Below are 27644 nucleotides of genomic sequence, written 5' to 3'. Positions count from 1 at the left end.
GTGTTTGATTGGCCAGCCAACTTGCCTGACCTGAACCCCATAGAGAATCTATGGGGTATTGTCAAGAGGAAGATGAGAAACACCCGACCCAAAAATACAGATACGCTGAAGGTTGCTATCAAAGCAACCTGGGCTTCAATAACACCTCAGCAGTGCCACAGACTGATCACCTCCATGCCACACCGCATTGATACAGTAATTCATGGTAAAGGAGCCCCAACCAAGTATTGAGTGTATAAATGAATATACTTTTCAGAAGTTGGACATTTCTGTTTTGTAAATCCTTTTTTTGATTGATCTTAGGGAATATCCTAATAATTTGAGATACTGGATTTCTGATTTTCATGAGCTATAAGCCATAATCATCAAAATTAAAACAAAAAAGGCTTTAAATATTTCACTTTACATATAATGAATATAGAATATATGAAAGTTTAACTTTGAATTAAATTATGAAAAAAAAGGAACTTTTTCATGGTATTCTAATTTTTTGAGATGCACTAGTGTGTGTGTGTGTGTATATATATATAAAAAAAAAAAAATCTCCTTCTCACCCCCGGCGGGGGGGGGTGGTATCCATGTCATCCTCAAGCTCGGGTCCTCTACCAGAGGCCTGGGAGTTTGAGGGTTCTGCGCAGTATCTTCGATGTTCCTAGGACTGCGCTCTTCTGGACTGAGGCTTCAGATGTTGTTCCTGGGATTTGCTGGAGCCACTCTCCCAGTTTGGGGGTTACTGCCCCAAGTGCCCCCACTACCACGGGGACCACGCAACCCTTGACCTTCCACATCCGTTCCAGCTGCTCTTTCAACCCTTGATACTTCTCAAGTTTCTCATGTTCCTTCTTCCTGATGTTGGCGTCAGCTGGGATCGCCACATCTATCACCACCACCCTCTTCTGCTCTTTGTCCACCACCACTATGTCCGGTTGGTTAGCCAGGATCTGTTTGTCAGTCTGGAAGCTGAAGTCCCACAGAATCTTGGCCCTGTTGTTCTCAGCCACCTTCTGTGGTATGGCCCATTGGGACTTGGGTATTTCTATTCCATACTGGTTGCAGATGTTCCTGTATACTATCCCAGCCACTTGGTTGTGCCTCTCCATGTACGCTGATCCAGCTAGCATCTTACACCCTGCTACTATGTGCTGGACTGTTTCAGGGGCTTCTTTGCACAGTCTGCATCTTGGGTCTGATCTACTCTGGTAGATCCTGGCCTCTATGGCTCTTGTGCTTATGGCCTGTTCTTGTGCTGCCATGATTAGTGCCTCTGTGCTGTCTGTCAGTCCTGCATTATCCAGCCACTGGTAGGATTTCTTGATATCAGCCACTTCCTCTATCTGACGGTGGTACATGCCATGTAGGGGTTTGTCTCTCCAGGTTGTCTGTTCCTCCTCCTCCTCTGCACTCTCATCAGGGTTCTGCTGCCTGAGACATTCACTTAGCAGTTCATCCTTTGGGGCCATCTTTCTGATGTATTCTCGGATTTTCGATGTTTCATCCTGGACCGTGGTCTTGACGCTCACTAGCCCTCGGCCTCCCTCTTTCCGCTTAGTGTATAGTCTCAGGGTGCTGGACTTGGGGTGGAACCCTCCATGCATGGTGAGGAGCTTTCTAGTCTTGATATCTGTGGCTTCTATCTCCTCCTTTGGCCAGTTTATGATACCAGCGGGGTATCTGATGACTGGTAGTGCGTACATGTTGATGGCTCGGACCTTGTTTTTACCATTCAGCTGACTTTTCAGGACCTGCCTTACTCTCTGGAGGTATTTGGCTGTGGTTGACTTCCTTGTGGCCTCTTCATGGTTTCCATTAGCCTGTGGGATGCCAAGGTACTTGTAGCTGTCTTGGATATCACCTATGTTGCCCTCTGGTAGGTCAATCCCTTCAGTCCGGATCATCTTGCCTCTCTTTGAGACCATCCGGCCACACTTGTCCAATCCGAATGACATCCCTATGTCATCGCTGTAGATCCGGGTGGTGTGGATCAGCGAGTCTATTTCTCGCTCATTCCTGGCATACAGCTTGATGTCATCCATGTAGAGCAGGTGGCTGATTGTTGCCCCACTACGGAATCGGTACCCGTAGCCGCTCTTCGTGATGATCTGACTGAGGGGGTTCAGGCCTATGCAGAACAGCAGTGGTGATAGCGCATCTCCTTGGTATATGCCGCACTTGATGTTGACTTGGGCAATGGGTTTTGAGTTGGCCTCTAGGGTTGTCTTCCACATTTCCATTGAGTTCTGTATGAAGGTCCTTAGGTTCCTGTTGATCTTATACAGTTCCAGACATTCCAGTATCCATGTGTGTGGCATTGAGTCGTAGGCTTTCTTGTAGTCAATCCAGGCAGTGCACAGGTTGGTCTGTCTCTTCTTACAGTCTCGGGCGACTGTTCTATCAGCCAGTAGCTGGTGCTTGGCTCCTCTGGTGTTACTGCCAATTCCTTTCTGTGCCTCGCTCATGTATTGAGCCACATGCTTACTCATTTTTGCCGCAATGATGCCTGACAGGGCCTTCCATGTTGTGCAGAGACAGGTAATTGGCCGGTAGTTGGATGGGATGGGTCCCTTCTGGGGGTCCTTCATGATTAGGACTGTCCTGCCTTGGGTTAGCCATTCTGGGTGGGTTCCATCCCTCAGCAGCTGGTTCATCTGTGCTGCTAGGCGTTCATGGAGTGCAGTTAGCTTCTTCAGCCAGTACGTATGGATCATATCGGGGCCTGGTGCTGTCCAGCTCTTCATCTTTGACACTCTTTCTTGGACGTCTGCCATTGAGATGGTTACTGGTTCTTGTTCTGGGAGGTTGCTGTGGTCAGCTCTTAGGTCCACTAACCATTGGGCATCGGTGTTGTGTGATGCCTTTCTTTCCCATATGTCTTTCCAGTATTTTTCCACCTCAGCTCTTGGTGGGTCTGACCGGTTGTTGTTCCCCTGCCATTGAGAGTACACCTTGGCTGGTTCAGTGGAGAACAGCTTGTTTATTCTCCTGGCCTCTCCTTCCTTGGTGTATCTCCTCAACCGGGTGGCCAGAGCTGTTAGTCGCTGTTTGGCAGTTTCGAGTGCCTCTGGTATGGAGAGTGAGTTGTACTTCCTGGGCGCCCCTTTATTCACCATGTTCCCTTTCTGGAACATATATATATATATATATATATATATATATATATATATATATATATATATATATATAAATTTTAAATTAATCTCCTCTCATATGACTCTGTAGAGCCTAAAGACATATATAACAATTATTTTATTATTGTTTGTACCATTTATTTTTGGAATATTTTGACATTTATTCATTTGTCAGATGCTTTTGCCCCAAAACAACTTTTGCGACAGGATACAATACAAGTGTATATGTCTGAGTCGAGGGTCATGAGACTCAACAGTAGCTTTTTGGTATTCAGGGCTAGTTCTAGTGCCTCAGGCCCTATGCTCTTTACGGAGAAAAAAAAATGTAAATTCTATAAACTAAATAAGTTCAGTACGTTATGTAGTAATAACATTAACAAGTTACAACTACTTACTATGCTGAGTGATTACTATGACATGTTTTCTTATGATTACAAACTTGCACGTGTACACACGATATAAAAGTACAAACAACTTTACAATGCTAGCTTTCAAAACGTAATTTATTTGAGGCAACAAACTTCCTTAAATGGTTCGATCAAACAAAACTGATCAGGGCTTACAGTGCATATATTATTATTATTTTTTTAAACCTGTACAAAAAGGACTTTAAAGAAATTAATCAGACTCATAATGCTTCAACAACTTTATTGTGCCCAACTGTAACAACCTCCAAGTTATGTAACCATGGCAACACTCGCAGACCAATGAGGTAGAGATATTTAGACTCTAAAAAAACAATTGGACGAGGCAACAAGCTCAGCACAACAAACCTCAATGAAAAACGAGAGAGAGAGAGCAGATCTTTCTTTGGCACAGAGCCTTAAATCCTAAATAAAACTGGGAGTTAAGTTGCATTTGATCTAGAATGGTTTACAGTCAATAGGCCTTGAACCAGAGTTAGTTCAATTCACTAGGAACAGGACTAGAAACAGTACCAGTGAATTAAAGGATCATGCGTAAACAACTCCCCCATTCAACAGTTGTACAAGAGTAGATTTAAAACTAGTTTTCCCCCCTTTCCCCGAAGTGCAAATGAATAAAGTGCAACAATTCGATTAAAACTATGTACAGTCCACAATCTGACTGTTACTAACCAGCAACGACAGCAAAATATGGGATGTTTAATGCTGCTACACATTAACATTTCTGAATGGTTAAGAAATAAAAAAAAATTAAAAATACTTACTCTGGGTAGTTAGAAATGATCCACAGGGCAACGACATCTACATCTTAATCCAGTAAAGCCGGAAAAAAATGAGTGTGTAAATAAAAAAGTAAATTAATCAACAGATAAAAGGGCCTTCTGACCTCATGTTAATCAGTAATAATACTAATAATGTACTGACAAAACTACCAACATAAAGTCTACTAGACTTGAATGATAAATAATAAATATACTGTAGATGCCATGCATTTGAACAATTCAAACACAAATACGTGTGAAAAACTCTAAAAATCAGGATGGCATTTTACTATTTGCCACCCATAGATATCTGGGGTTATCTCCATGGTGACGGTTGCCCAGGTAATGCTGCAAATGGGCCGCCATCACTCGGCATGTCACTCTACATAGTGCCTTAGTCAACGAGTAAACAGCAAAAAGAGAGAAAGCAGTGCAACACATGAACTTTTTACAGTCGCTCTCTGTCTCTGCTCCGTGAGCTGAAGAGAAGATGGCACAGTTAATCGTCTGTGGGTCAGGTGAGTCCATAAAACTCTGGGCTAGCAGCAGAGTTACAGTTTGCATCGGCCATTTAGCTTGGGTTGAGGCTCTTCTGGTTGCGCATCAGAGGCCGGTGACTACTCAGCATGTCCGCTGAGTGATGCCAGTGCCAGCAGGAGCGGCAGTAGTACTGAAAGCACGTCTGTGAGAGAGCCAGGAAAACATTGCATTACAACAGATTAAGTAAAAGTGACTTCAAACTGTTTTCTTAAGTGATGTTTATTTGCCAAGCTTGGGAGTGTAAGGTATGGCTCTTTTTATGATTCTTTTTGACTTGGCAACATTACACTACAAATTAAATTAAAATGCAAAGTGTAATCTATTTTAAACAATATGCTTTGAATGTAAACAAAAGCGAATGAAATATTTTTGACCGACTAACTTTTAATTAGATTTTCATTGGCCAATGTCTCTTAAGTTGGATCATTTCCAGCTCATAGTGATGGAGCGGTTTACAAAGTACAGCTGTAAGCTAGCATCAGATAAAGAACAGCAGGAGAAAAGGATGGCAAATATTGATTTTTCCAAATTGACTGAGAAATTTGCATTTGCGGAAAAATCAGAATGTACTGCATTGTTGAGAAAATCAAACGCAAATCTGGGCTTTTAGACCCTCTATGCTGCATCTGCTTGTATTGTCAAAACTGGCCGAAAATGACGCTCAATTCTGATTTCTCAAAAAAAAAAACCACACTAAAACTTGAATCATTTGAATATCTATTTTTGCGCAATATGTCCATAAGTGGGCAAGCCAATACAACGAGAGACATAACTACTTGTATAGGTATATTTATTTCAATTTAAACATGCCTTTAAAAGATCTACATACCACACAGTTGTTGTTGAATTATTTGCTGGGTTCAGCTTGACCTGCATTTCATTTTCAATCAATGAAAGTGGCATTGGGTGACTCCTGTCTGTCATGCAGTGCATTCACACCATGAATTTTCTTTTCGAAGGGTGGCTGGAAATCTCATTAATATTCAGGAGAAAAGTGCTACCTGATTGGCCACCTTCTTTCATTAACTCAAACCCTAAACCCTAACCAATCAGGCAGCACTTTCATCATGCAGGCATGAGATTTTTCCGATTTTTGGCAGAATTCCGATTTGTAGATATCATCTATATGGGCCATTCATGAGATCAGTGTAAATTCTATGAAAAAAAGCTGGGGGAGATGTTGGTTCAGGTCCATGATTTGGTCGTTGGCATTCCTGTTCATTCCTTGCAATGTACGCTTTGAGACTGGCTGAGATTTTTAGCGGTTCCCGGCCCACAGAGAGTGTTTAAATTGTTGACGTTGCTGATTGGCCAGTTGGGATATTTTTGATGAATCACAGTTCGCGATGCACATTCTGTCAACTACGTGGCATGCACAAAAATGGCGATGGTCATCGATGCTTGTGATATTGCTGCAATTAAAGAATTGGATTCTTCCGTAAAAAATAATTTTAGGTGGTTGTGGTTAGAAGAAGAAACGGTGATAAACTTACCAAATGACAAGAGCGAGAAAATTCTATGCGTCAAGCTCAGGGAATTTATCAAGAACATAAATAAGCCAGGCAAAGCTATTTGTGACCTTTGCACTGATAAGATCAACTATGGAACATGAGGTAGGTAAAACATAAATATTGGAATGATAAATTATTTTGGGCGGCACGGTGGTGTAGTGGTTAGCGCTGTCGCCTCACAGCAAGAAGGTCCTGGGTTCGAGCCCCGAGGCCGGCGAGGGCCTTTCTGTGTGGAGTTTGCATGTTCTCCCCGTGTCCGCATGGGTTTCCTCCGGGTGCTCCGGTTTCCCCCACAGTCCAAAGACATGCAGGTTAGGTTAACTGGTGACTCTAAATTGAGCGTAGGTGTGAATGTGAGTGTGAATGGTTGTCTGTGTCTATGTGTCAGCCCTGTGATGACCTGGCGACTTGTCCAGGGTGTACCCCACCTTTCGCCCGTAGTCAGCTGGGATAGGCTCCAGCTTGCCTGCGACCCTGTAGAAGGATAAAGCGGCTACAGATAATGAGATGAGATGAGATATAAGCATTGAAATATTTTCTAAGGGGGGATTTTATGTATTGTATAATGACCTAACTGAGCAGTCTTGTAGAATAGTGTATCCTGTGCATAGAATACTCGAAAATACTGACCCAAGATAATGTTTGTGTACACATTTAGCAGTACATATTACACCATCTTGATTACTTGAGGCAGCTGTGAACAAAAAAGTGGACTAGATTTTTTTATTTCATCTGAATGATCTGACTTATTGTTAAACTTACATGCATATTCACACTCGATCAGATCTGCAGAAGTTTTAGGTATAAAAATGCCAGGAGCTTTGCCCACCTGAACCCCACTGGGCACCTAGGTGGCCCCCAAACCCCCTGCCAATATTTTAAGGATAGTCTTTCGACCCTCTCGTGATTTTCAGATTTTTTTCTTTCTCTGCCAGTCTCATGCCTGATCATGAATATTAATGAGATTTCCAGCCACCAAAAAAAGAAAAAAAAATTGTGCCCAGGCCCATGTCAGAATTTGTGAGGCAGACAACTGTAGTAGTGCTGCTTTTATACCCCACAATGGAATATACATTCTGACAACTCAATGTCTGGGGTCTCATCTCATCTCATTATCTCTAGCCGCTTTATCCTGTTCTACAGGGTCGCAGGCAAGCTGGAGCCTATCCCAGCTGACTACGGGCGAAAGGCGGGGTACACCCTGGACAAGTCGCCAGGTCATCACAGGGCTGACACATAGACACAGACAACCATTCACACTCACATTCACACCTACGCTCAATTTAGAGTCACCAGTTAACCTGACCTGCATGTCTTTGGACTGTGGGGGAAACCGGAGCACCCGGAGGAAACCCACGCAGACACGGGGAGAACATGCAAACTCCGCACAGAAAGGCCCTCGCCAGCCACGGGGCTCGAACCCGGACCTTCTTGCTGTGAGGCGACAGCGCTAACCACTACACCACCGTGCCACCCACAATGTCTGGGTTTTTTTTAAATAATACTTTATGTAATTAAATTTAGACTATTTGTTAACAGCAGTAGCATCTGCCACATAATGTCATCAGGCTGACTACAGGAGAAAAGTCAGTGCTAAGCTTCAGCATCAGTTGTAAGAACAAGAGCTGTTTTATCTACCTACTACTCATTATTATTAATTACAGCAATAAAATGTGTAATACATTTGTTCATCATGTGCTATTACAATATTCTTTTTAAAAATATCTTTGATTATTTATTTATTTATTGAAATGATTCCCAACACTCAGATGAGCCACTTCTTGTTCTGAAATTGTTTTTAAAATGCAGGCAGGTGACAAATTAAAGGAAAAAACCCAAGACAAATGCTAGGTGTTGGGGCATAACCAACTGCCAGAACAGATTCAATGTACCTTGGCAAAGATTCTACAAGTCTCTGGATCTGTCCTGGAAGATGGACACCATTCCTCCAAAAGATACGTATATATTCCCTTGGATGGTGTTTTGACGATGGTGAAAAGAACATTGTTTAACATATCACTTCTACATCTCTTGTTAGTGTCTAGTTGGATAGAACATCATACTGTAAAACTGACATAATTTTCATCCACATTAAACCATTCAGTGAGCCCTCATGCCCTGTGGATGTGGACACTGTCGTCCTGAATGAAAGCATCCCCATTAAGATAGAAATGTTTCTGCCGTGAAGGGGACAACTGGACCCAAACCATGCCACCAAAATGTCTCCCACTGCATAACTGTCATGTCAGAGTCTTGGGAAACTCCATTTCTCAAAATCCTCTACCAACCTTCATGTCTGCTGGGAACCAGACAAAGCAACACCTATACAGTTCCCAATCATCAAACTTCTGATAACATGCAACGGTTTACAATTTCTCACACCCATTCAAACACACCTGTTTATCAATCCCCTTAATCTCACTTCCTTTATGTTCCATTGCCAACTGCCTGACCTTCTGCCTGTTTATGGTTTTTAATTACTGCATGATACTTCTGGTTTGTCTGCATCTAATACTTTTAATAAAACTGAAACCTAGACTTGTGTTTTCCTGTTTGGACTTCATGACCAAACAATTTTTTCCATTAATTTGTCACCCATCTCTTCAAAGAAAATAGCAGTCAGTTGCGGTCAGACGTTTACATACATTCATCATGGACATGAATGCCATGTCGATGTTGGGCTTTCAATTATTATTGTTATTTTTTGGTTTTGGTTTTCTGAAATCAACAAAGGGTCAAAATTATACATACAGGGTCAAAAATATACACACCTACATAAATTATTAATTCATTTATGCTGAAAGTTCCAAAATGTCTTTTAACTTGTCAAGACCAAGGCTTCTTAGCTTCCAGTTAGTGATCATGGCTTACTACAACTGGTAGCTTCTCTGTGCCAACATAAAAAGGGTTTGTTTGCCAAGTACAAGTTATTGGGAGGTGGAGCCACTTTGCCAAATTCTAGAATAAGACCTCAACTGTCACCGTTAGCTGAGAGGAAATTGGTTCGGATGGTACAACCCAGGAAGCACCAAGGCACAGGCCTGCCATGAACTGAAAGCTTCTGGAAAACCAGTGTCTCTGTCTACAGTCAAGCGAGCTTTACATCACCATAGACTGAGATGCTGCCATCCAAGAAAGAAGCCTCTGCTCCAGAATCTACACCTACAAGCTTGACTAAAGTTTGAAGCTGACCACATGAACAAAGAAAAAGCCTTCTGGAGGAAGTTTTATGATTGGATAAGACAAAGATTGAGTTGTTTGGCCACAATGATCAAAGGTATGTTTGGACAAGTAAAAGTGAGGCACTGAACCCCAATAACACTGTACCAACTGTTAAGCAACTGTTAAGCATGGTTAAACAAATTAAATGGAATAATGAAGGAGGAGGACTACCCCAGAATTCTTCAGCATAACATCAAACCATTAGCTAAACAGTTCAAACTTGGACACAATTGAATGTTCCAACAGGACAACAACCCCAAACACATCAAAGCTGCTTGTGGAATGGATAAAGCTGGCTAACATTAAGCTTTTCAAATGACCTTCCCAAAGTCCTGACCGTAACCCTATCGAAAATATGTGGACTGTGCTTAAAAGTTGGGCCCATGCCAAGAAACACACAAATTTAATTAAACTCTCCTAATTTTGCCAATAAAAGTAGTCAAATACCCAATCAGAATTCTGCCAGAAGCTTGTTGATGGCTCCCAAAAGTGTCTGGTCAAGATGAAACTTGATAAGGGACATTTCACCAAATATTACAGTAGGTGTGCTGTATATATATTTTTAACCCTATGTTGATTTCAGAAAACCCAAAATAAAGTAAAACTTGTGTACCAAATTCTTGTTTTTTTTCCCTATTAAAGATCTAAGCTATACAATCGTTCTGCCACAGAAAAAAAACAGTTCAGAGAAATCACTGAAAGCCTAATACTGCTATGACATTCATATCCATGAGTGCATGTAAACCTCTGGCCATAACTGTATACACTCAGCAGCCAATTTAATAGGAACTTGTTCTTGATTCTAAGATTCCTGTTCTTGGCTGCAGTCGTGGAACCCAATGTGGTCTTCTGCTGCTGCATGCAGAGATGCTTTTCTGCTCATCACGGTTGTAAAGAGTAATTATATGAGTTGCTATATGCTTCCTGGCAGCTGGAACCAATCTGGCCATTTTCCTCTGACCTCTCTTATCAACAAAACATTTCCACCCACAGAACTGTCGCTCACTCAATGTTTTTGTTTTTCGCACCATTCTCTAGAGACTGTTGTGTGTGAAAACCTCAGGAGATCAGCAGTTTATGAAATACTTAAACCAGTCCATTTGGCTCAAACCAACACCCTGCCACAGTGAAAGTCACACTGAGAGGTCGCAATTTTTCCCATTCTGATGTTTGAAGTAAACATTAACTGAAGCTCCTGATTTGTTTCTGCATGATTTTATGCATTGTGCTGCTGTCAAGGGATTGGCTGATTAGATAACGGCATAAAACAGCAGATGTATGGGTGCTCCTAATAAAGTGGCCAGTGAGTGTATGTACATGTACAACCCCGATTCCAAAAAAGTTGGGACAAAGTACAAATTGTAAATAAAAACGGAATGCAATGATGTGGAAGTTTCAAAATTCCATATTTTATTCAGAATAGAACATAGATGACATATCAAATGTTTAAACTGAGAAAATGTATCATTTAAAGAGAAAAATTAGGTGATTTTAAATTTCATGACAACAACACATCTCAAAAAAGTTGGGACAAGGCCATGTTTACCACTGTGAGACATCCCCTTTTCTCTTTACAACAGTCTGTAAACGTCTGGGGACTGAGGAGACAAGTTGCTCAAGTTTAGGGATAGGAATGTTAACCCATTCTTGTCTAATGTAGGATTCTAGTTGCTCAATTGTCTTAGGTCTTTTTTGTCGTATTTTCCGTTTTATGATGCGCCAAATGTTTTCTATGGGTGAAAGATCTGGACTGCAGGCTGGCCAGTTCAGTACCTGGACCCTTCTTCTACGCAGCCATGATGCTGTAATTGATGCAGTATGTGGTTTGGCATTGTCATGTTGGAAAATGCAAGGTCTTCCCTGAAAGAGACGTCGTCTGGATGGGAGGATATGTTGCTCTAGAACCTGGATATACCTTTCAGCATTGATGGTGTCTTTCCAGATGTGTAAGCTGCCCATGCCACACGCACTAATGCAACCCCATACCATCAGAGATGCAGGCTTCTGAACTGAGCGCTGATAACAACTTGGGTCGTCCTTCTCCTCTTTAGTCCGAATGACACGGCGTCCCTGACTTCCATAAAGAACTTCAAATTTTGATTCGTCTGACCACAGAACAGTTTTCCACTTTGCCACAGTCCATTTTAAATGAGCCTTGGCCCAGAGAAGACGTCTGTGCTTCTGGCTCATGTTTAGATACGGCTTCTTCTTTGAACTATAGAGTTTTAGCTGGCAACGGCGGATGGCACGGTAAATTGTGTTCACAGATAATGTTCTCTGGAAATATTCCTGAGCCCATTTTGTGATTTCCAATACAGAAGCATGCTTGTATGTGATGCAGTGCCGTCTAAGGGCCCGAAGATCACGGGCACCCAGTATGGTTTTCCGCCCTTGACCCTTACGCACAGAGATTCTTCCAGATTCTCTGAATCTTTTGATGATATTATGCACTGTAGATGATGATATGTTCAAACTCTTTGCAATTTTACACTGTCGAACTCCTTTCTGATATTGCTCCACTATTTGTCGGCGCAGAATTAGGGGGATTGGTGATCCTCTTCCCATCTTTACTTCTGAGAGCCGCTGCCACTCCAGGATGCTCTTTTTATACCCAGTCATGTTAATGACCTATTGCCAATTGACCTAATGAGTTGCAATTTGGTCCTCCAGCTGTGCCTTTTTTGTACCTTTAACTTTTCCAGCTTCTCATTGTCCCTGTCCCAACTTTTTTGAGATGTGTTGCTGTCATGAAATTTCAAATGAGCCAATATTTGGCATGAAATTTCAAAATGTCTCACTTTCGACATTTGATATGTTGTCTATGTTCTATTGTGAATACAATATCAGTTTTTGAGATTTGTAAATTATTGCATTCCGTTTTTATTTACAATTTGTACTTTGTTCCAACTTTTTTGGAACTGGGGTTGTAAACTGCTATGAAGTTATTTTTTATTTGCATATCCTATCTTGTTAGGAAGCTGGGGGTCAGAGTGCATGGTCAGCCCTGGAGAAGTTTGCTTAAGGGAGCAACAGTGCAGCTACAAGCATGAGCTAACACTGCCTGGGTCATATAGAACCATATACTGACTTTGCACTTCTTTGTATCATTTTATTGGAGCCACGGACTACAAAGCAGTGCTTACAATATTTAACAGAGCATAGTGTTACTCTCTCACCTGATCTCTACAGAAGAATGGGCCTGGCTGACAATTACAGATTTGGCACATTGAGTCATCAAGGTATGGATCAATCTGAACCTAAACCAAGTGGAAGACAAAAGCATGAACAGGTAGATAAAGTTGATCGTGAAAATTATTCTAATACCCTTAAAAACTGCACGGAAAATGATGCATGAATATTTCTGTCCATAAATAATTCCCATTTTACCTTCTTGGTGAATTTGGTGGTCTTGATTTCCACAAATGCAGCAGTCAGTGCTTTTAAGTAGCTCTTCTGGTTCCTGAATGTCACTCGTCCAGACCCTGCAACAGCCGAATATCACAACCTGAACTGTCACAATGTAATGATTACAATGGGACATGGAGCAGTCAGGAGTGTGAAGGCAGACCTATTGGATATTTGTGCTTGTCCGTGTCAAGTCCTGCGTACACGACCTCCCCGAACAGTTCTGCCATGATGTGAGCCAAAGCTTCAGCCGTCAGCATTCCATGCAGAGCCCCAACAAACACTGTTCTACTGGGGAAGAACCGCGGCGAGGGGGAGCACACAAAACTGCTGTCTGTGATCACCCATGGGATCACCTGCACCTGTGTGTACATGAGAGAGGGTTTAATACAATTCTTATATATCTCAGTCTATCCTGCTCCAGAACGCAAACATCTGCGGTGAAAGAAATCTCAACTGACAGAGTGTTACACCAAACAGCACTTAATAGTGGAATTTTAATCCATCATTATACATAGACTGAACTTGTTCATAAGATAAAAATGCAAAAAAGAAGTCGCTAGCATACTGATAAGGAGCAGATATGATGTAAAGACATGGAGTATTTTGGCAGTATAGTAGCATACGATATATCTGAAGTTAGTAAAACATTTACTGCCCTCATGACTTGTCCCTTAGGGGTGTGCAATATGACCAAAGTATCACATCATGTGATATTTCAAGACATTTCTACAATATGTATCATGATATGTAGATTTCTTTACAAACTGTCAGCAGGACAGCGGTGTTGCATTAAAAAACTTTACAAATTAGTTTGATGACACTTTTTGAAAATTTAATGCATACAAAAAAAAATTATACTGAAAAAGAGAAAAAAGTTTAAAATTTGTAAAAAATTGTCGAGATTTATACAGTAGAAAATTCCAGGAAATCTGCTTCCAGAGTTTGTTATTTTTATTTTTTTTTAATCTAAAAAGATATAATGACACCCATGATATCTCAGAAAAGTGTATCATGACATCATAATGTTGATATTACACTGAATTACCTTTATCTATTACTGTCCAAAATGGCACTCAACTACACGTCAAAACAGTACGCTACCCACACTAACCATGTGGATGTAGCCCATGACTTTTTTCATTCCATAATCTGGCTTCATGCTGATGATATCTGCCTTGCAGCTTATAGAAATTTTCTTTGGCCTGCTTTTTGTATCTTTGTTTAAAAGCAGTAAGACATCTGGTTGGAAGCATACCTCACAGAAGAAGTATCTATTCACATTATACTCACCACCTTACAGCGTATCTTCTTACTAGAAATCTTGTAGTAGTACTCCAGGTAATCTGTAGGATGCAGGTGACGCTGGCTGCAGGCCTGCAGCAAAGCCTTCACTGATTTCTCCAAATCAAACACCAGGTACACATAACCTACAGAGAACAAATGAATATCATCAAAATATGTTAACTAACAAAATCATTCATTTTCTAAGATAAGAATGTGTGGAAACTGTCACAACTGCATTTCCTCTAGGCTGGTTACCTTGAGGTGGGCACTGAGAGTGTTTACCATCCTTATCAGGCCACTCCACTTTTAGGCCACCAAACACACTAAATGTGTTCAGAAGACTACCTGAAGAGACAAAGAGGGAATATAAAATACACACACACACACACACACACACACACACACACACACACACACACACACAGAGCGATCAGCCATAAAATTAAAGCCACTGACAGGTAAAGTGAATTACATTGATTGTCATTACAATGGCACCTGTCAAGGGGTGGGATATATTAGGCAGCAAGAGAACAGTCAGTTCTTGTCTTGTATCAAGCAAGAATGGACAAAAATTCCTACTGCAAAACTGCAATAATTAGTATCCTCAGCTTCCATACGGGGCGGCACGGTGGTGTAGTGGTTAGCGCTGTCGCCTCACAGCAACAAGGTCCTGGGTTCGAGCCCAGCGGCCGGCGAGGGCCTTTCTGTGTGGAGTTTGCATGTTGTCCGCGTGGGTTTCCTCTGGGTGCTCCGGTTTCCCCCACAGTCCAAAGACATGCAGGTTAGGTTAACTGGTGACTCTAAATTGACCGTAGGTGTGAATGTGAGTGTGAATGGTTGTCTGTGTGTCAGCCCTGTGATGACCTGGCGACTTGTCCAGGGTGTACCCCGCCTTTCGCCCGTAGTCAGCTGGGATAGGCTCCAGCTTGCCTGCGACCCTGTAGAACAGGATAAAGCGGCTAGAGATAATGAGATGAGATGAGCTTCCATACAATTAAAAAGTGTTATTAAAAGGAAAGGTGATGTAATACAATGGTAATAATGCCTCTGTCCCAACTTTTTTGAGCATGTTGCAGGCATCAAATTCTAACCCATTTTATATTTACAAAATACAAATACAACCCCAATTCCAAAAAAAAGTTGGGATACTGTGTAAAACATAAATAACTAGAACTGTGAGTAAACTCACTATAGAATACCCCCTGCTTACGAGCCTGTCATCATATATTGCCATATGTAAGGGAATAAGTTGGAATTTCTCCCCTTTGAAACTTCGGATCGGGATTATTTTCCTTCATGCACATCTTCAGGTGGGCGGCACGGTGGTGTAGTGGTTAGCGCTGTCGCCTCACAGCAACAAGGTCCTGGGTTCGAGCCCAGCGGCCGGCGAGGGCCTTTCTGTGTGGAGTTTGCATGTTCTCCCCGTGTCCGCGTGGGTTTCCTCCGGGTGCTCCGGTTTCCCCCACAGTCCAAAGACATGCAGGTTAGGTTAACTGGTGACTCTAAATTGACCGTAGGTGTGAATGTGAGTGTGAATGGTTGTCTGTGTCTATGTGTCAGCCCTGTGATGACCTGGCGACTTGTCCAGGGTGTACCCCGCCTTTCGCCCGTAGTCAGCTGGGATAGGCTCCAGCTTGCCTGCGACCCTGTAGAAGGATAAAGCGGCTAGAGATAATGAGATGAGATGAGACATCTTCAGGTGGTATACTGCAGCTGTGTAAAGTTTCATCAAAATCCATCAAACCGTTTAGGAGGAGATGCACTCACAAAACCCATGGACAGATGGACGAACAGACAGGGTGATTCCTATATACCCCCTCAAACTTTGTTTGTGGGGGGGTATAAAAACAGAATGTGAAGATACACAAATCATGGAAACCTGATATTTCATTGGAAATAGTACAAAAACAACATATCAAATGTTGAAACTGAGAAATTTTATTGTTTTTTGAAAAACATATGCTCATTTTGAAGTTGATGTCAGCAACACGTTTCAGAAAAGTTGAGACAGGGGCAACAAAAGACTGAAAAAGTTATATCATGCTAAAAACAAACAAACAAACAAACAAACAAACAAACAAACCCACCTAATTCGGTTAATTGGCAACAGGCCACTAACGACTGGATATAATAAGAGCATCCCAGAGAGGCTGAGTTTCTCAGAAGTAAAGATGGGGAGGGGTTCACTGCTCTGCTAAAGACTATGTGGACAAACAGTGCAGCAATTTAAGAATAACGTTCCTCAGTGTAAACTTGCAAAGAATTTGGGGATCACATCATCTATGGTACATGATATCATTAAAAGGTTCAAATAATCTAGAGAAATCTCTGTATGCAAGAGACAAGGCTGAAAACCAACAATGGATGCCTGTGATCTTCAGGCCCTCAGGCGACACTGCATTAAAAGCAGACACATGTCTGTGGTGGAAATCACTGTATGGGTTCAGCAACACTTCAGAAAACCATTGTCTGTGAAAACAGTTCATTACTGCATCCACAAACGCAAGTTAAAACTATATATAAACAATATCCAGAAACACTGGCACCTTCTCTGGGCCCGAGCTTTTTTACGATGGACTGAGGCGAAGTGAAAAACTGTCCCGAGGTCTGATGACTCAAAAGTAGAAATTCTTTTTAGAAATCATGGACACCACGTCCTCCGGGCTAAAGAGAAGAGGGACCATCCGGCTTATTATCAGCGCACAGTTCAAAAGCCAGCATCTGTGATGGTATGAGGGTGCATTAGTGCACATGACATGGGTAGCTTGTACATCTGGGAAGGCATCATTAATGCTGAATGATATATTCATGTTTCAGAGCAATATGCTGACATTCAGACAAAATCTTTTTCAGGGAAGGCCTTCGTTCTTTCAGCAAGACAATGCCACACTGTTTTCCGCACATATTAAAACTGCATGGCTCCATAGTAAAAGAGTCCGGGTGCTAAACTGGCTTGCCTGCAGTCTAGATTTGTCTCCCATTTAAAACATTTGGTGCATTATGAAGCACAAAATACAACAAAGGAGACCCCGAACTGTTGAATAACTGAAATTGTATATCAGGCAAGAATGGGACAACATTTCACTTTCAGAAATACAGCAATTGGTCTCCTCAGTTCCCAAACATTTACAGTGTTGTTAAAAGTAGAGGTGATGCAACACAGTGGTAAACATGACCCTGTCCCAACTTTTCTGAAACGTTTTGCTGACATCAATTTCAAAATGAGCATATAGTTAAAAAAAAAAAACACTAAAATTTATCAGTTTCAACATGTGATATGTTGTCTTTGTACTATTTTCAATGAAATATAGGGCTTCCATGATTTGCAAATTATCACATTGTGTTTTTATTTACAGTTTACACAGTGTCCCAACTTTTTTGGAATCGGGGTTGTAAGTTGGTCAGTAAAACTATTGAAAATCTTTTCTTTTTACTTTTATCAGTTAAATAAAGGTTCAGATGAATTAACAAATCACAGATCTTGTTTTTTGTTGCATTTTGGAAAATATTTCAGCTTTTCTGGAAATGGGGTTAGTAGAATTAAAGGAGCGGGCGGCACGGTGGTGTAGTGGTTAGCGCTGTCGCCTCACAGCAAGAAGGTCCTGGGTTCGAGCCCCGTGGCCGGCGAGGGCCTTTCTGTGCGGAGTTTGCATGTTCTCCCCCGTGTCCGCGTGGGTTTCCTCCGGGTGCTCCGGTTTCCCCCACAGTCCAAAGACATGCAGGTTAGGTTAACTGGTGACTCTAAATTGAGCGTAGGTGTGAATGTGAGTGTGAATGGTTGTCTGTGTCTGTGTGTCAGCCCTGTGATGACCTGGCGACTTGTCCAGGGTGTACCCCGCCTTTCGCCCGTAGTCAGCTGGGATAGGCTCCAGCTTGCCTGCGACCCTGTAGAACAGGATAAAGCGGCTACAGATAATGAGATGAGAATTAAAGGAGGGTGTACTTCCTTTTTCCTGTGACTGTAATTATATACAATGGAAAGCCATTGAGCAACCTGGCAACTCCTCTCTCTGTATTAGTTGTATGTATACTCGTTATACTGTGCAGTACCAAAATATGGGAAGGTGTTTATGTGTTAAGAAATGGTTCAAGAAATGATATTGTTGCTTAGATCATAAAAACAGGCAACGTTATATTATAATCACACAAATAAAGTTGCACTATGTACATGGATTATGTAAGAAATAAAAAATGATGGTGTGCTGTTATAGAAAAATAGTAAACGATGTAATGATGTGAGGTGGAGAGGCTTTACCACCCTGGAGTTGATTATTTTCTAATAACAGCATGATTTTTTTTTTTATTTTAAAAAGAATGATATCATCATTTGATCCATTTATAGTTACATTCTAGTTTCTCTCTCTTTAAGTTAATAAGACAGAAAATACAGTCACATAGTCAAGAAACCGCAACGTTCCTCATGCCAAAGACTCTGATGGAAAACTTAAAGCTTCAGCTTTACTTCTGACAAATCAGACTCAAGAACTTAACAGTGCTATTTTATCATTCATATTTCACATATATTTCATCTGGTGGTGTTCTGAATCAAGAATTACATTCCAATAAGTCTGTGTGTGTTTGTGTGTGAATATTACTCTCTGTGACGTCCCACGGCACACCTCCCAGGAACACTTTACAGGAGTAGATGGGATTTTTGTAGATGCGTGGAGGCAGCTGTCCAGCCCAGGTGCAAGTAGCTTCATTTGTTGCTATGAGAAACCGAGATTTTCACTGACTTTTCAATAAATCTAGATAAACTAGCAAATTAATTTGCACCAATCACACACAGGCAATAATAGCTTACACGTACAGTGGTGCTTGAAAGTTTGTGAACCCTGTAGAATTTTCTATATTTCTGCATAAATATGACCTAAAACATCATCAGATTTTCACACAAGTCCTAAAAGTAGATAAAGAGAACCCAGTTAAACAAATGAGACAAAAATATTATACTTGGTCATTTATTTATTGAGGAAAATGATCCAATATTACATATCTGTGAGTGGCAAAAGTATGTGAACCTTCGCTTTCAGTATCTGGTGTGACCCCCTTGTGCAGCAATAACTGCAACTAAACGTTTCCGCTAACTGTTGATCAGTCCTGCACACCGGCGTAGAGGAATTTTAGCTCATTCCTCCGTACAGAACAGCTTCAACTCTGGGATGTTGGTGGGTTTCCTCACATGAACTGCTCGCTTCAGGTCCTTCCGCAACATTTCGATTGGGTTCAGGACTTTGACTTGGCCATTCCAAAACATTAACTTTATTCTTCTTTAACCATTCTTTGGTAGAACGACTTGTGTGCTTAGGGTCGTTGTCTTGCTGCATGACCCACTTTCTCTTGAGATTCAGTTCATGGACAGATGTCCTGACATTTTCCTTTAGAATTTGCTGGTATAATTCAGAATTCATTGTTCCATCAATGATGGCAAGCCGTCCTGGCCCAGATGCAGCAAAACAGGCTCAAACCATGATACTACCACCACCATGTTTCACAGATGGAATAAGGTTCTTATGCTGGAATGCAGTGTTTTCTTTTCTCCAAACATAACGCTTCTCAATTACCAAAATGTTCTATTTTGGTCTGATCCATCCACAAAACATTTTTCCAATAGCCTTCTGGCTTGTCCATGTGATCTTTAGCAAACTGCAGACGAACAGCAATGTTCTTTTTGGAGAGCAGTAGCTTTCTCCTTGCAACCCTACCATGCACACCACTGTTGTTTAGTGTTCTCATGATGGTGGACTCATGAACATTAACATTAGCCAATGTGAGAGAGGCCTTCAGTTGCTTAGAAGTTACCCTGGGGTCCTTTGTGACCTCGCCGACTATTACACGCCTTGCTCTTGGAGTGATCTTTGTTGGTCGACCACTCCTGGGGAGGGTAACAATGGACTTGAATTTCCTCTATTTGTATAGCCTGGCAAGCCAGACTAAATGTGAATATTTAGTCTGGCCTTGATCCATAGACATTTCCGAAGCGGGTAGGAGGAACAAACCGCTGTCTTTCAAACTGTCTCTGTGCGTATAGGCCAACGCTCTGACCAATCAGCGCAACAGTGACTGTGACGTAGTCAGAACGACAGAAAGCAGTGGGGGAGGCTGTTTTTGAGAGTTTTTATTTAGTGGTGTTTGGTGAAATAATTTCCCTTAAATTTAAAATAACGGGAAAATAAGAAACAATTAAAAAGTAATGTTTCAAAGCTGTTTATTAATTCTTTGTACTGCACAAACTAGCCCATCCTTTTGGCTACGAGCGGAGCCAGCTGGTAGATCAGACTTTTGCCATAGCCGGTCGGCAAAACAGCGAAAACGTCCTTTTTGAAAAGGAATGAGCGGAGAGCCTCTTCCTGCTCATGTTTCAACGAAAACTCCAAGTCTAATTCTTCTAAAACTGATTCCAAAGCGGAGTCAAACGCGCGCTGTTCACTAGCCCGTAGCCATCTTTCCTGTTGCGCTTTCTCCAGCGTCGCGCAGCTTTGTCGTCACTCCTGCAAAAGCCCGCCCAAAGAATCCAAACAAAAACCTTGCGTTGTGATTGGCGGGCACGATTTGATGCCCGGGGTGTTTTTGTTTATATGGTGCAAGGCTAGACCCACTCGCTAGGCAAAAAATATTTTTGGCCGCTAGGCGGGTGGGTCTAGTTTACTAGGCTACTATTTGTACACAATCTGTCTGACTGTGGATTGGTGGAGTCCAAACTCTTTAGAGATGGTTTTGTCACCTTTTCCAGACTGATGAGCATCAACAACACTTTTTCTGAGGTCCTCAGAAATCTCCTTTGTTCGTGCCATGATACACTTCCACAAACATGTGTTGTGAAGATCAGACTTTGATAGATCCCTGTTCTTTAAATAAAACAGGGTGCCCACTCACACCTGATTGTCATCCCATTGACTGAAAACACCGGACTCTAATTTCACCTTCAAATTAACTGCTAATCCTCGAGGTTCACATACTTTTGCCACTCACAGATATGTAATATTGGATCATTTTTCTCAATAAATAAATGACCAAGTATAATATTTTTGTCTCATTTGTTTAACTGGGTTCTCTTTATCTACTTTTAGGACTTGTGTGAAAATCTGATGATGTTTCAGGTCATATTTATGCAGACATACAGAAAATTCTAAAGGGTTCACAAACTTTCAAGCACCATTGTACACCAGACAGTGATTTTGCTGTGATGTTAGCGTTCTAACTGAACATTACCTGCAGCCTGTCTGTGCAGCTGAGCCTTCGTCTCAATGCTGAACGACTGCTCTCGTGCATTCTGGGTGCTCCAGCTGGGCCAGGGTGCTGTTCTGGTCCAACATTTAGCCAGTGACTCTTCAAGTACAGCAGGGAGGGCAGGAGCGAGAGGAGAGATGGAGTCTTCTCGTTGCCCTATGCTAGGCAACAGAGCCTCTTTCTGAGGGTCAAACAGGTGGAATTTCATCGGAGGAGAGATCCGTAAACTGGTCTAGGAAAGAAAGGAAACTGTAATGATATTTCGATAACAGCAATACTGCAAACTCAACGCATTAAACCATCACTGTGATAGTTAATCTTTTAATCCTGTCTTTCTGTACACCCTGCCAGTGATCCGATTACAATACACTTAGCAGGTAGTCAGGCTAGAGGAAGCCTTGCCTTCTACAAATATCTTTTCAGTGGAAGATTTTCCCTTGAAAGGAATATAATGACATGTTTCTTGCAATGACTTCCTCGTTTCACGTTCTGACTGCTTAAATAACAAATCAAAGAATTAGCAGCAAGCTATACAGCTAGCAAAACTCATTAACCCTTTCAGATCTACCATATATAAAGGCCCGATATTTCAAGCTGCCAAACCCTAAAAAAAAACCCAAAACAAAACAGTAAAACCACATTCATTATCAGCTCCAAAAATAGTGGATTAAAACTAGAGATGCATCAATACCATCTTTTTCAGACTGATTGTGAGTTCATGTTTTGGTATTCATCATTCTTTCTTAGTCAGGCTATATTATCAGAGCAATACACGAGTTAGCAAAACAAAATGATGATTCCCCCCCCCCAATCCATGTGAACTTTTCAGTGGCAAAATCAGACAAATAATTTTTCTTGTTTTCTGTAAATATATTTTGCTTTTGTCTGATTTCCATGATAGAACTGGCCATTTCATATAGAGGCAATCTGAAATGATATGTAATCAGAAATTCATTATTGTTGTCTGAAAAATCAAACTTCATTAAAACAAAACTAAAAGAAGGTTTTTGATTACCTTTGTTTGGAAAACCAGACAAATCTGAATTCAGTATACTGTATAATTTCAAAAACAGTTTGGATCAGCTCCAGCTCAACCACGACCCGGAATGGATAAGCAGTATAGAAAATGTATGAATGAAAATTAATTAACAAACATAAAAAATGCACTGTGTCTGCAAGGAACATGGGCAAATATTCCCACCCCGCTATGATGTCCTTTTTTCGCTTCTAAGCAATCCGAATTGGGTGGATTAGATTTCTTTTTACGTCCAACCTGCGATACAGTCACCTGTTCAACTATACCATGTTTGAATGCATTATTTGGTTAAATCAATGCCAATTTAGCAAACGAACTGAGGAAGGTCAACAAATCATGGGTGCAGCCATGATGGATATGTCACTAGTTCCAGAGTGCCGACTTGCTGAAATGGAGTTCTGTGAAAAATGGGAGGTGGCAGATGTCGGTTTCTGAAACACACTCATGAATATAGCAGCATTTTACAATGAAGATGTCTGGTTTTGCAAAAAACCCAGCTGAACAGAAAGTTGGCACCACTCTCACTCCACTGATAGTATTTGGGTCATTTTTTTCCAGGTTGGCACATTTTAATTTTTATTGTCACATTTTAATTATCCAGAGTGACATACAACATACCCAGAGCAGCCTTGCTCAAAGGCATTTCAGCTGGTCCAGGGAATTGAACCTAAGACCTTTTGGTCCCAAACCTGCTTCTCTAACCATTAGGCCATGGCTTCCAATGATGAGAGCAAATGGTCCAGAGTTTGACAGTAATGGCTAATAAACATGATTTCTTGCTCAAACAACTCAGAAGTATTATTAACAGGCTGGAACAGACTGGAAGAGAAGCTGCTGGCATCCTTCTACCACACCACCATCGAGAGTGTGCTGCATCACTGTGTGGTACACCAGCTGCTCAGCCACAGACAGGAGAGCCTTGCACAGGGTGGTTAAGACTGCTGAGGAGATCATCGGCTACCTTCCCTGGAAGGCATCGCCAGCTCTCACTGCCTCTCCAGAACCAGGAACATTGCAAGTGACCACTATCACCCTGGACACCACGTGATTAGCCTGCTGCCCTCTGGCAGGAGACAGAGGAGCATCAAAAGCAGGACAAACAGATGAAAAACATTTTTTTTCCCATGGGCCATCAAGACTCTGAATATCAATTAATCTGTGCAGTATACTCAGGGTGCGATTTGTCAAAAAACCAGAAGGGGGGATGTTTTTTTTTTTTAATCATGAAACGTCACAAAATTAAGGTAACAATAGGCTAACAGCTCAATAACACCCGATGATATCAAATGAATAACACTAAATGAAAACGAACACTAAACCAGAGATAGTAAATTCATCTTCCTATCTCTCTGACTAAATACACGAACACTAACACACAACAAAGTTCGCATTGCTTGTGCGTTGCTGTGATGTTTCTCTCCCTCCGGATTAAATGGACAGTGACTCGAAAATCACTAAAATACATGAATACTAAATGAACAGTTTGCTCTGATGGCGCAGTCCATGTGGCCTTTTCTGCTTTCCCGTCGGTGCGCTATCCGCCGCGTTTCGCCCTTCTTTAATCCACATTTCTGCGAATTTCTCAGCAGGGAAGGAACGCACGTCTGGCCCATTGACAGCAAGGAAAAGAAGGCTGTCAGTGTGGATACATTCATTCTGTTGCGCTCATCAGTAAGGATGTGATTCATGGCGCTAAATCCATGTTCACACTCTGGATATTGTTATTACCTACAGTGTATCTATTTGCTGGGGACGTTCGTGAACATCAAAGCTGCCACTTCGGGTCATTTTGAAAGTGAGTGCAATGTAGACCAGAGAAAACTGTGTCACAACATGCCTGTCATGTCAACTTTTTTTTTTTGGTTTGTTTGTTTTATTGACGGGGTTGTCCCCAAGGATTTTTTTTCAGCAGAGATAAAAACCAGAGGGGGGGGATGATCCCCACCATCCCCCCCAGCAAATCGCACCCAGAGTATACTTACGATTATGTGTGTGTGTATATATATATATATATATATATATATATATATATATATATATACACTATATATATATATCACAGACACTATCATTTGCTGCTATTTTAGTATTGATTGTGTTTGTTTTTACATGTATGTGTTTTTATTTATTTTTAATGAATAAATTAATTTATTTATTTTTAAATGGGTGATTGTGTTTTAAATGTGTTTGTGTTTTACTAATATTATTAATATGCACTAATCATTAGGAGCACCTCCAGTTTCATCGTACATGTTACAATTACAATAAAGGCTCATCTTATCTTATCTTATCTTATCTTATCTTATCTTATCTTATCTTAACCTGGAATTTTGTTCCACCAGCAAAAGGGTTAATAAAAATGGATATTAAACAAAGATGTACTTGAGATCCTGCCTTTTGTCGGAAGGCAGCTGGGATTGGATCTAGCAACCCTGACGGATAAACGATATAGATGATGGACGGATGGATGAACTTGAGTCTATTCAAAATTATTCTATCCACATTCACTGCATATGAGCAATTGTGCATTCTGATCAGCTACTCTACTACTAGGATATCAGCTCATATACCATGAGTAGAGAAAAACAAAATGGCGGAGAGTGTTGCTGAACCAACTGAGGACAAAATAAAAACCTGACTTGAAAACAAAACCCCCAAGAATACAACCCCCCCAAAAAAAAATCTGGAATAAAAGTATTTGATGGTAAAAATATATCTTTTTTATTTTTCAAGAATTATTATTATAGCATTTTTCACAAATTGCTACTGTCATTTCGCCGGTTTGTTTACGTTCTAAGCGGAAATGATTTTGTCAGTCGTTTTGTATAAAGTTTTTATTTACTGAATTTGCAAAAAATAAAAATGCTCTGTTTCTCAAAATCCAGTGAATGTGGACAGAATAAAACAGTTATTCCATTCAATCTCGTCGTACATGGCTTATAGCCAACTCGGTGCTATGCGCCTCGTCAGCTATCAGGTCATGTACGACTTGATTTCGTGGAATAACTGTTAAATATATTAGATTGATTCCATTGATTCAATGAATTGAAGGTGTACATGTTTACCTAAGGGGTAGAACTATCTGCCAAGCCTGTAGTTCAGTTACAAGCAACTAGTTGTGCATTAGGGAGCCATTTCAACAAAAAAACAAACATTAATTACTGTTGGAGGGATCATTGCTACTCCATTTTCCATTTACTCCACTTAAGTTTACTAACCAGGTGGTCAGATCCACATGAGATACCGCTGGTCTCAGAGTCGACAGGACTGCTAGATCCGGAGTTGAGCAGCGAAAGAGGCTCTGTCATGCGGGTCGGGCTGGGAAAATATTCCAACAGGTCACCTCCACCCAAAGAGCCCTGGCTCTGAAAACCCTGCAGAGTGTCCAGAGCGCTGCTGAGAGGACTAGGCCGTAACCCCAGCACTGTAACACACACACAATATAGAGAGGATATTTCATATAAATAAGAAATAAGGCAAACATATATCAGATTTCAGACAACATCATGGATTTACTAGAACATTTTTGGTGTCGTGTTCAATAATGAACCATGTTTTGACAAAGAGCAATGTCCTGGAGTGACACGGCCCTGAATGAGACAGCAGAATTGAGCGGCTTTGGGTGCTACACTCGCTTCTGTGTCATCTGCTCTATATAAAAGAATTGGGGCAGAGCACATGTGAGGCACACAGAGCCTTTAAACTGTGTGTATACTCTACAAACATATATTTCATCCCTGACAAAAAAAAAAAAAGCGTTAACATGAGTAAGGAATGCTTACGTAACTAAAACAAGGTGCATTCTTATAAAGATTATCAGCATTGCTTTATTGAGCTGAACAAATACCAGCAGATCAATAGAAAAGCTTGTGTTTGAGGTGTGGTGGTGTGTTTGAGGTGATTAGTCATGCGTGCGTTAAAGATATGAGACAAACTGAGCTCAGACCTTCAAGAACAATCTATGATTATCGTAGAAAATATTAATTACACACACACTTTTATGAAGGCTCTGATAAAAGGCTCAAAACTAAACTGTTAAAAAGGATGAGAAAATCACTGTATTTGACACAAATACGTTGTATACGTGCAGCACCACACTGACTGTGGTACTCACTGCTGCCAGGAGAACTGGGCCTGACTGGAAGTTCAGGCTCAGCGCAGTCCCAGGGCTGCTCCCAGCAGGGCAGGCTGAGCGACTGCAGGCCCAGACTGAGCTCAGCGACACTTAGCAGGCCGAGACGAGACTCCTGCTCCTCCTGACTGCAGAACGGCATCCTGCTGCCCACAGCGGAGCATTCTGCTTCTGGCAGTTCTACAAAAATAAAACAAAAATACAATTTCTGCACATACCACTTTAAAAAAAAACATTTAACAAACAGCTTAACACATACGCAAACACTAATCACAAACAAATAATCACAGATTGAAACTCAGATGCCAACCTGCTGTGCTGCCCGTTGAGGCTTCCATGAGCCCTGCGTGTGCATCACTGACACGTTAAACATGTGACTATAATAGTGACTCTCTCGCTGCTAAGGTCATTCCCTGCTCCGGCACATCACTGTCAAATCACACATGTATTCTAGCAGTCTGCATACTTACAAATGCCTAATAAATCTAGCTCTGTATGGTATCAAACTCTCCGCTGCACTGCTCTCGGTAGTCTCGTCACACAGATCTCTTTCTCTCTCACTCGCTTCCTCCCTCCCTCTTCCTCTGCTGAGTCAGGCCAGAAGCTGGAGCCAGACCAGATGAGAGGGGAGGGGGAGGTAAGAGGTGTGTGTGTGAGAGAGAGAGAGAGAGAGAGAGAAAGAGAGCGAGAGCGCTAGTTCCTATAATCACTGTGATTCAGCTGGTTTCAATGAACAGTTTTTTTGTTTTGTTTTTTTCCAACTGAGTGGGCACGACAAACCCCACCTTCACTCAGTCAGTACACAAACACACACACGCAGAGGCCCAATCATGGTCGTTTTACCTTTTCCATTTATATCCATTACTGAAGAGCTAAAAGGAGCTGCAAAGAAATATTTGAAAGGAGGAGACAGTAAGGCTGCTTTTAGTACACTGCAAAACATAATGTCCTACCAAGTGAAAATATTTTG

General features: G+C 41.4%; 1 protein-coding gene across 1 annotated transcript; it reads right to left on the bottom strand.

Moving 5' to 3' along the window:
* Window positions 1-3654: 3654 nt before the first annotated feature.
* cpeb1a (cytoplasmic polyadenylation element binding protein 1a) lies at window positions 3655-27236 on the bottom strand. Its single transcript, XM_060908254.1, has 11 exons — window positions 26985-27236; window positions 26657-26854; window positions 25761-25966; window positions 21489-21738; window positions 18872-18985; window positions 14532-14621; window positions 14283-14419; window positions 13153-13351; window positions 12972-13066; window positions 12761-12841; window positions 3655-4993 (listed from the first exon to the last, which is right to left on the bottom strand). The coding sequence occupies exons 1-11, from the start codon at window positions 27010-27012 to the stop codon at window positions 4883-4885; spliced, it is 1509 nt and encodes a 502-aa protein (XP_060764237.1). The 5' UTR covers window positions 27013-27236; the 3' UTR covers window positions 3655-4882.
* Between the last annotated feature and the right edge of the window lie 408 nt (window positions 27237-27644).

The sequence above is a fragment of the Neoarius graeffei genome, chromosome 2 (assembly GCF_027579695.1).
Source record: "Neoarius graeffei isolate fNeoGra1 chromosome 2, fNeoGra1.pri, whole genome shotgun sequence".
NCBI lineage: Eukaryota > Metazoa > Chordata > Actinopteri > Siluriformes > Ariidae > Neoarius > Neoarius graeffei.
The sequence above is the reverse complement of the archived record's forward strand: the minus strand, read 5'-3'. Positions and strand labels throughout refer to the sequence as shown.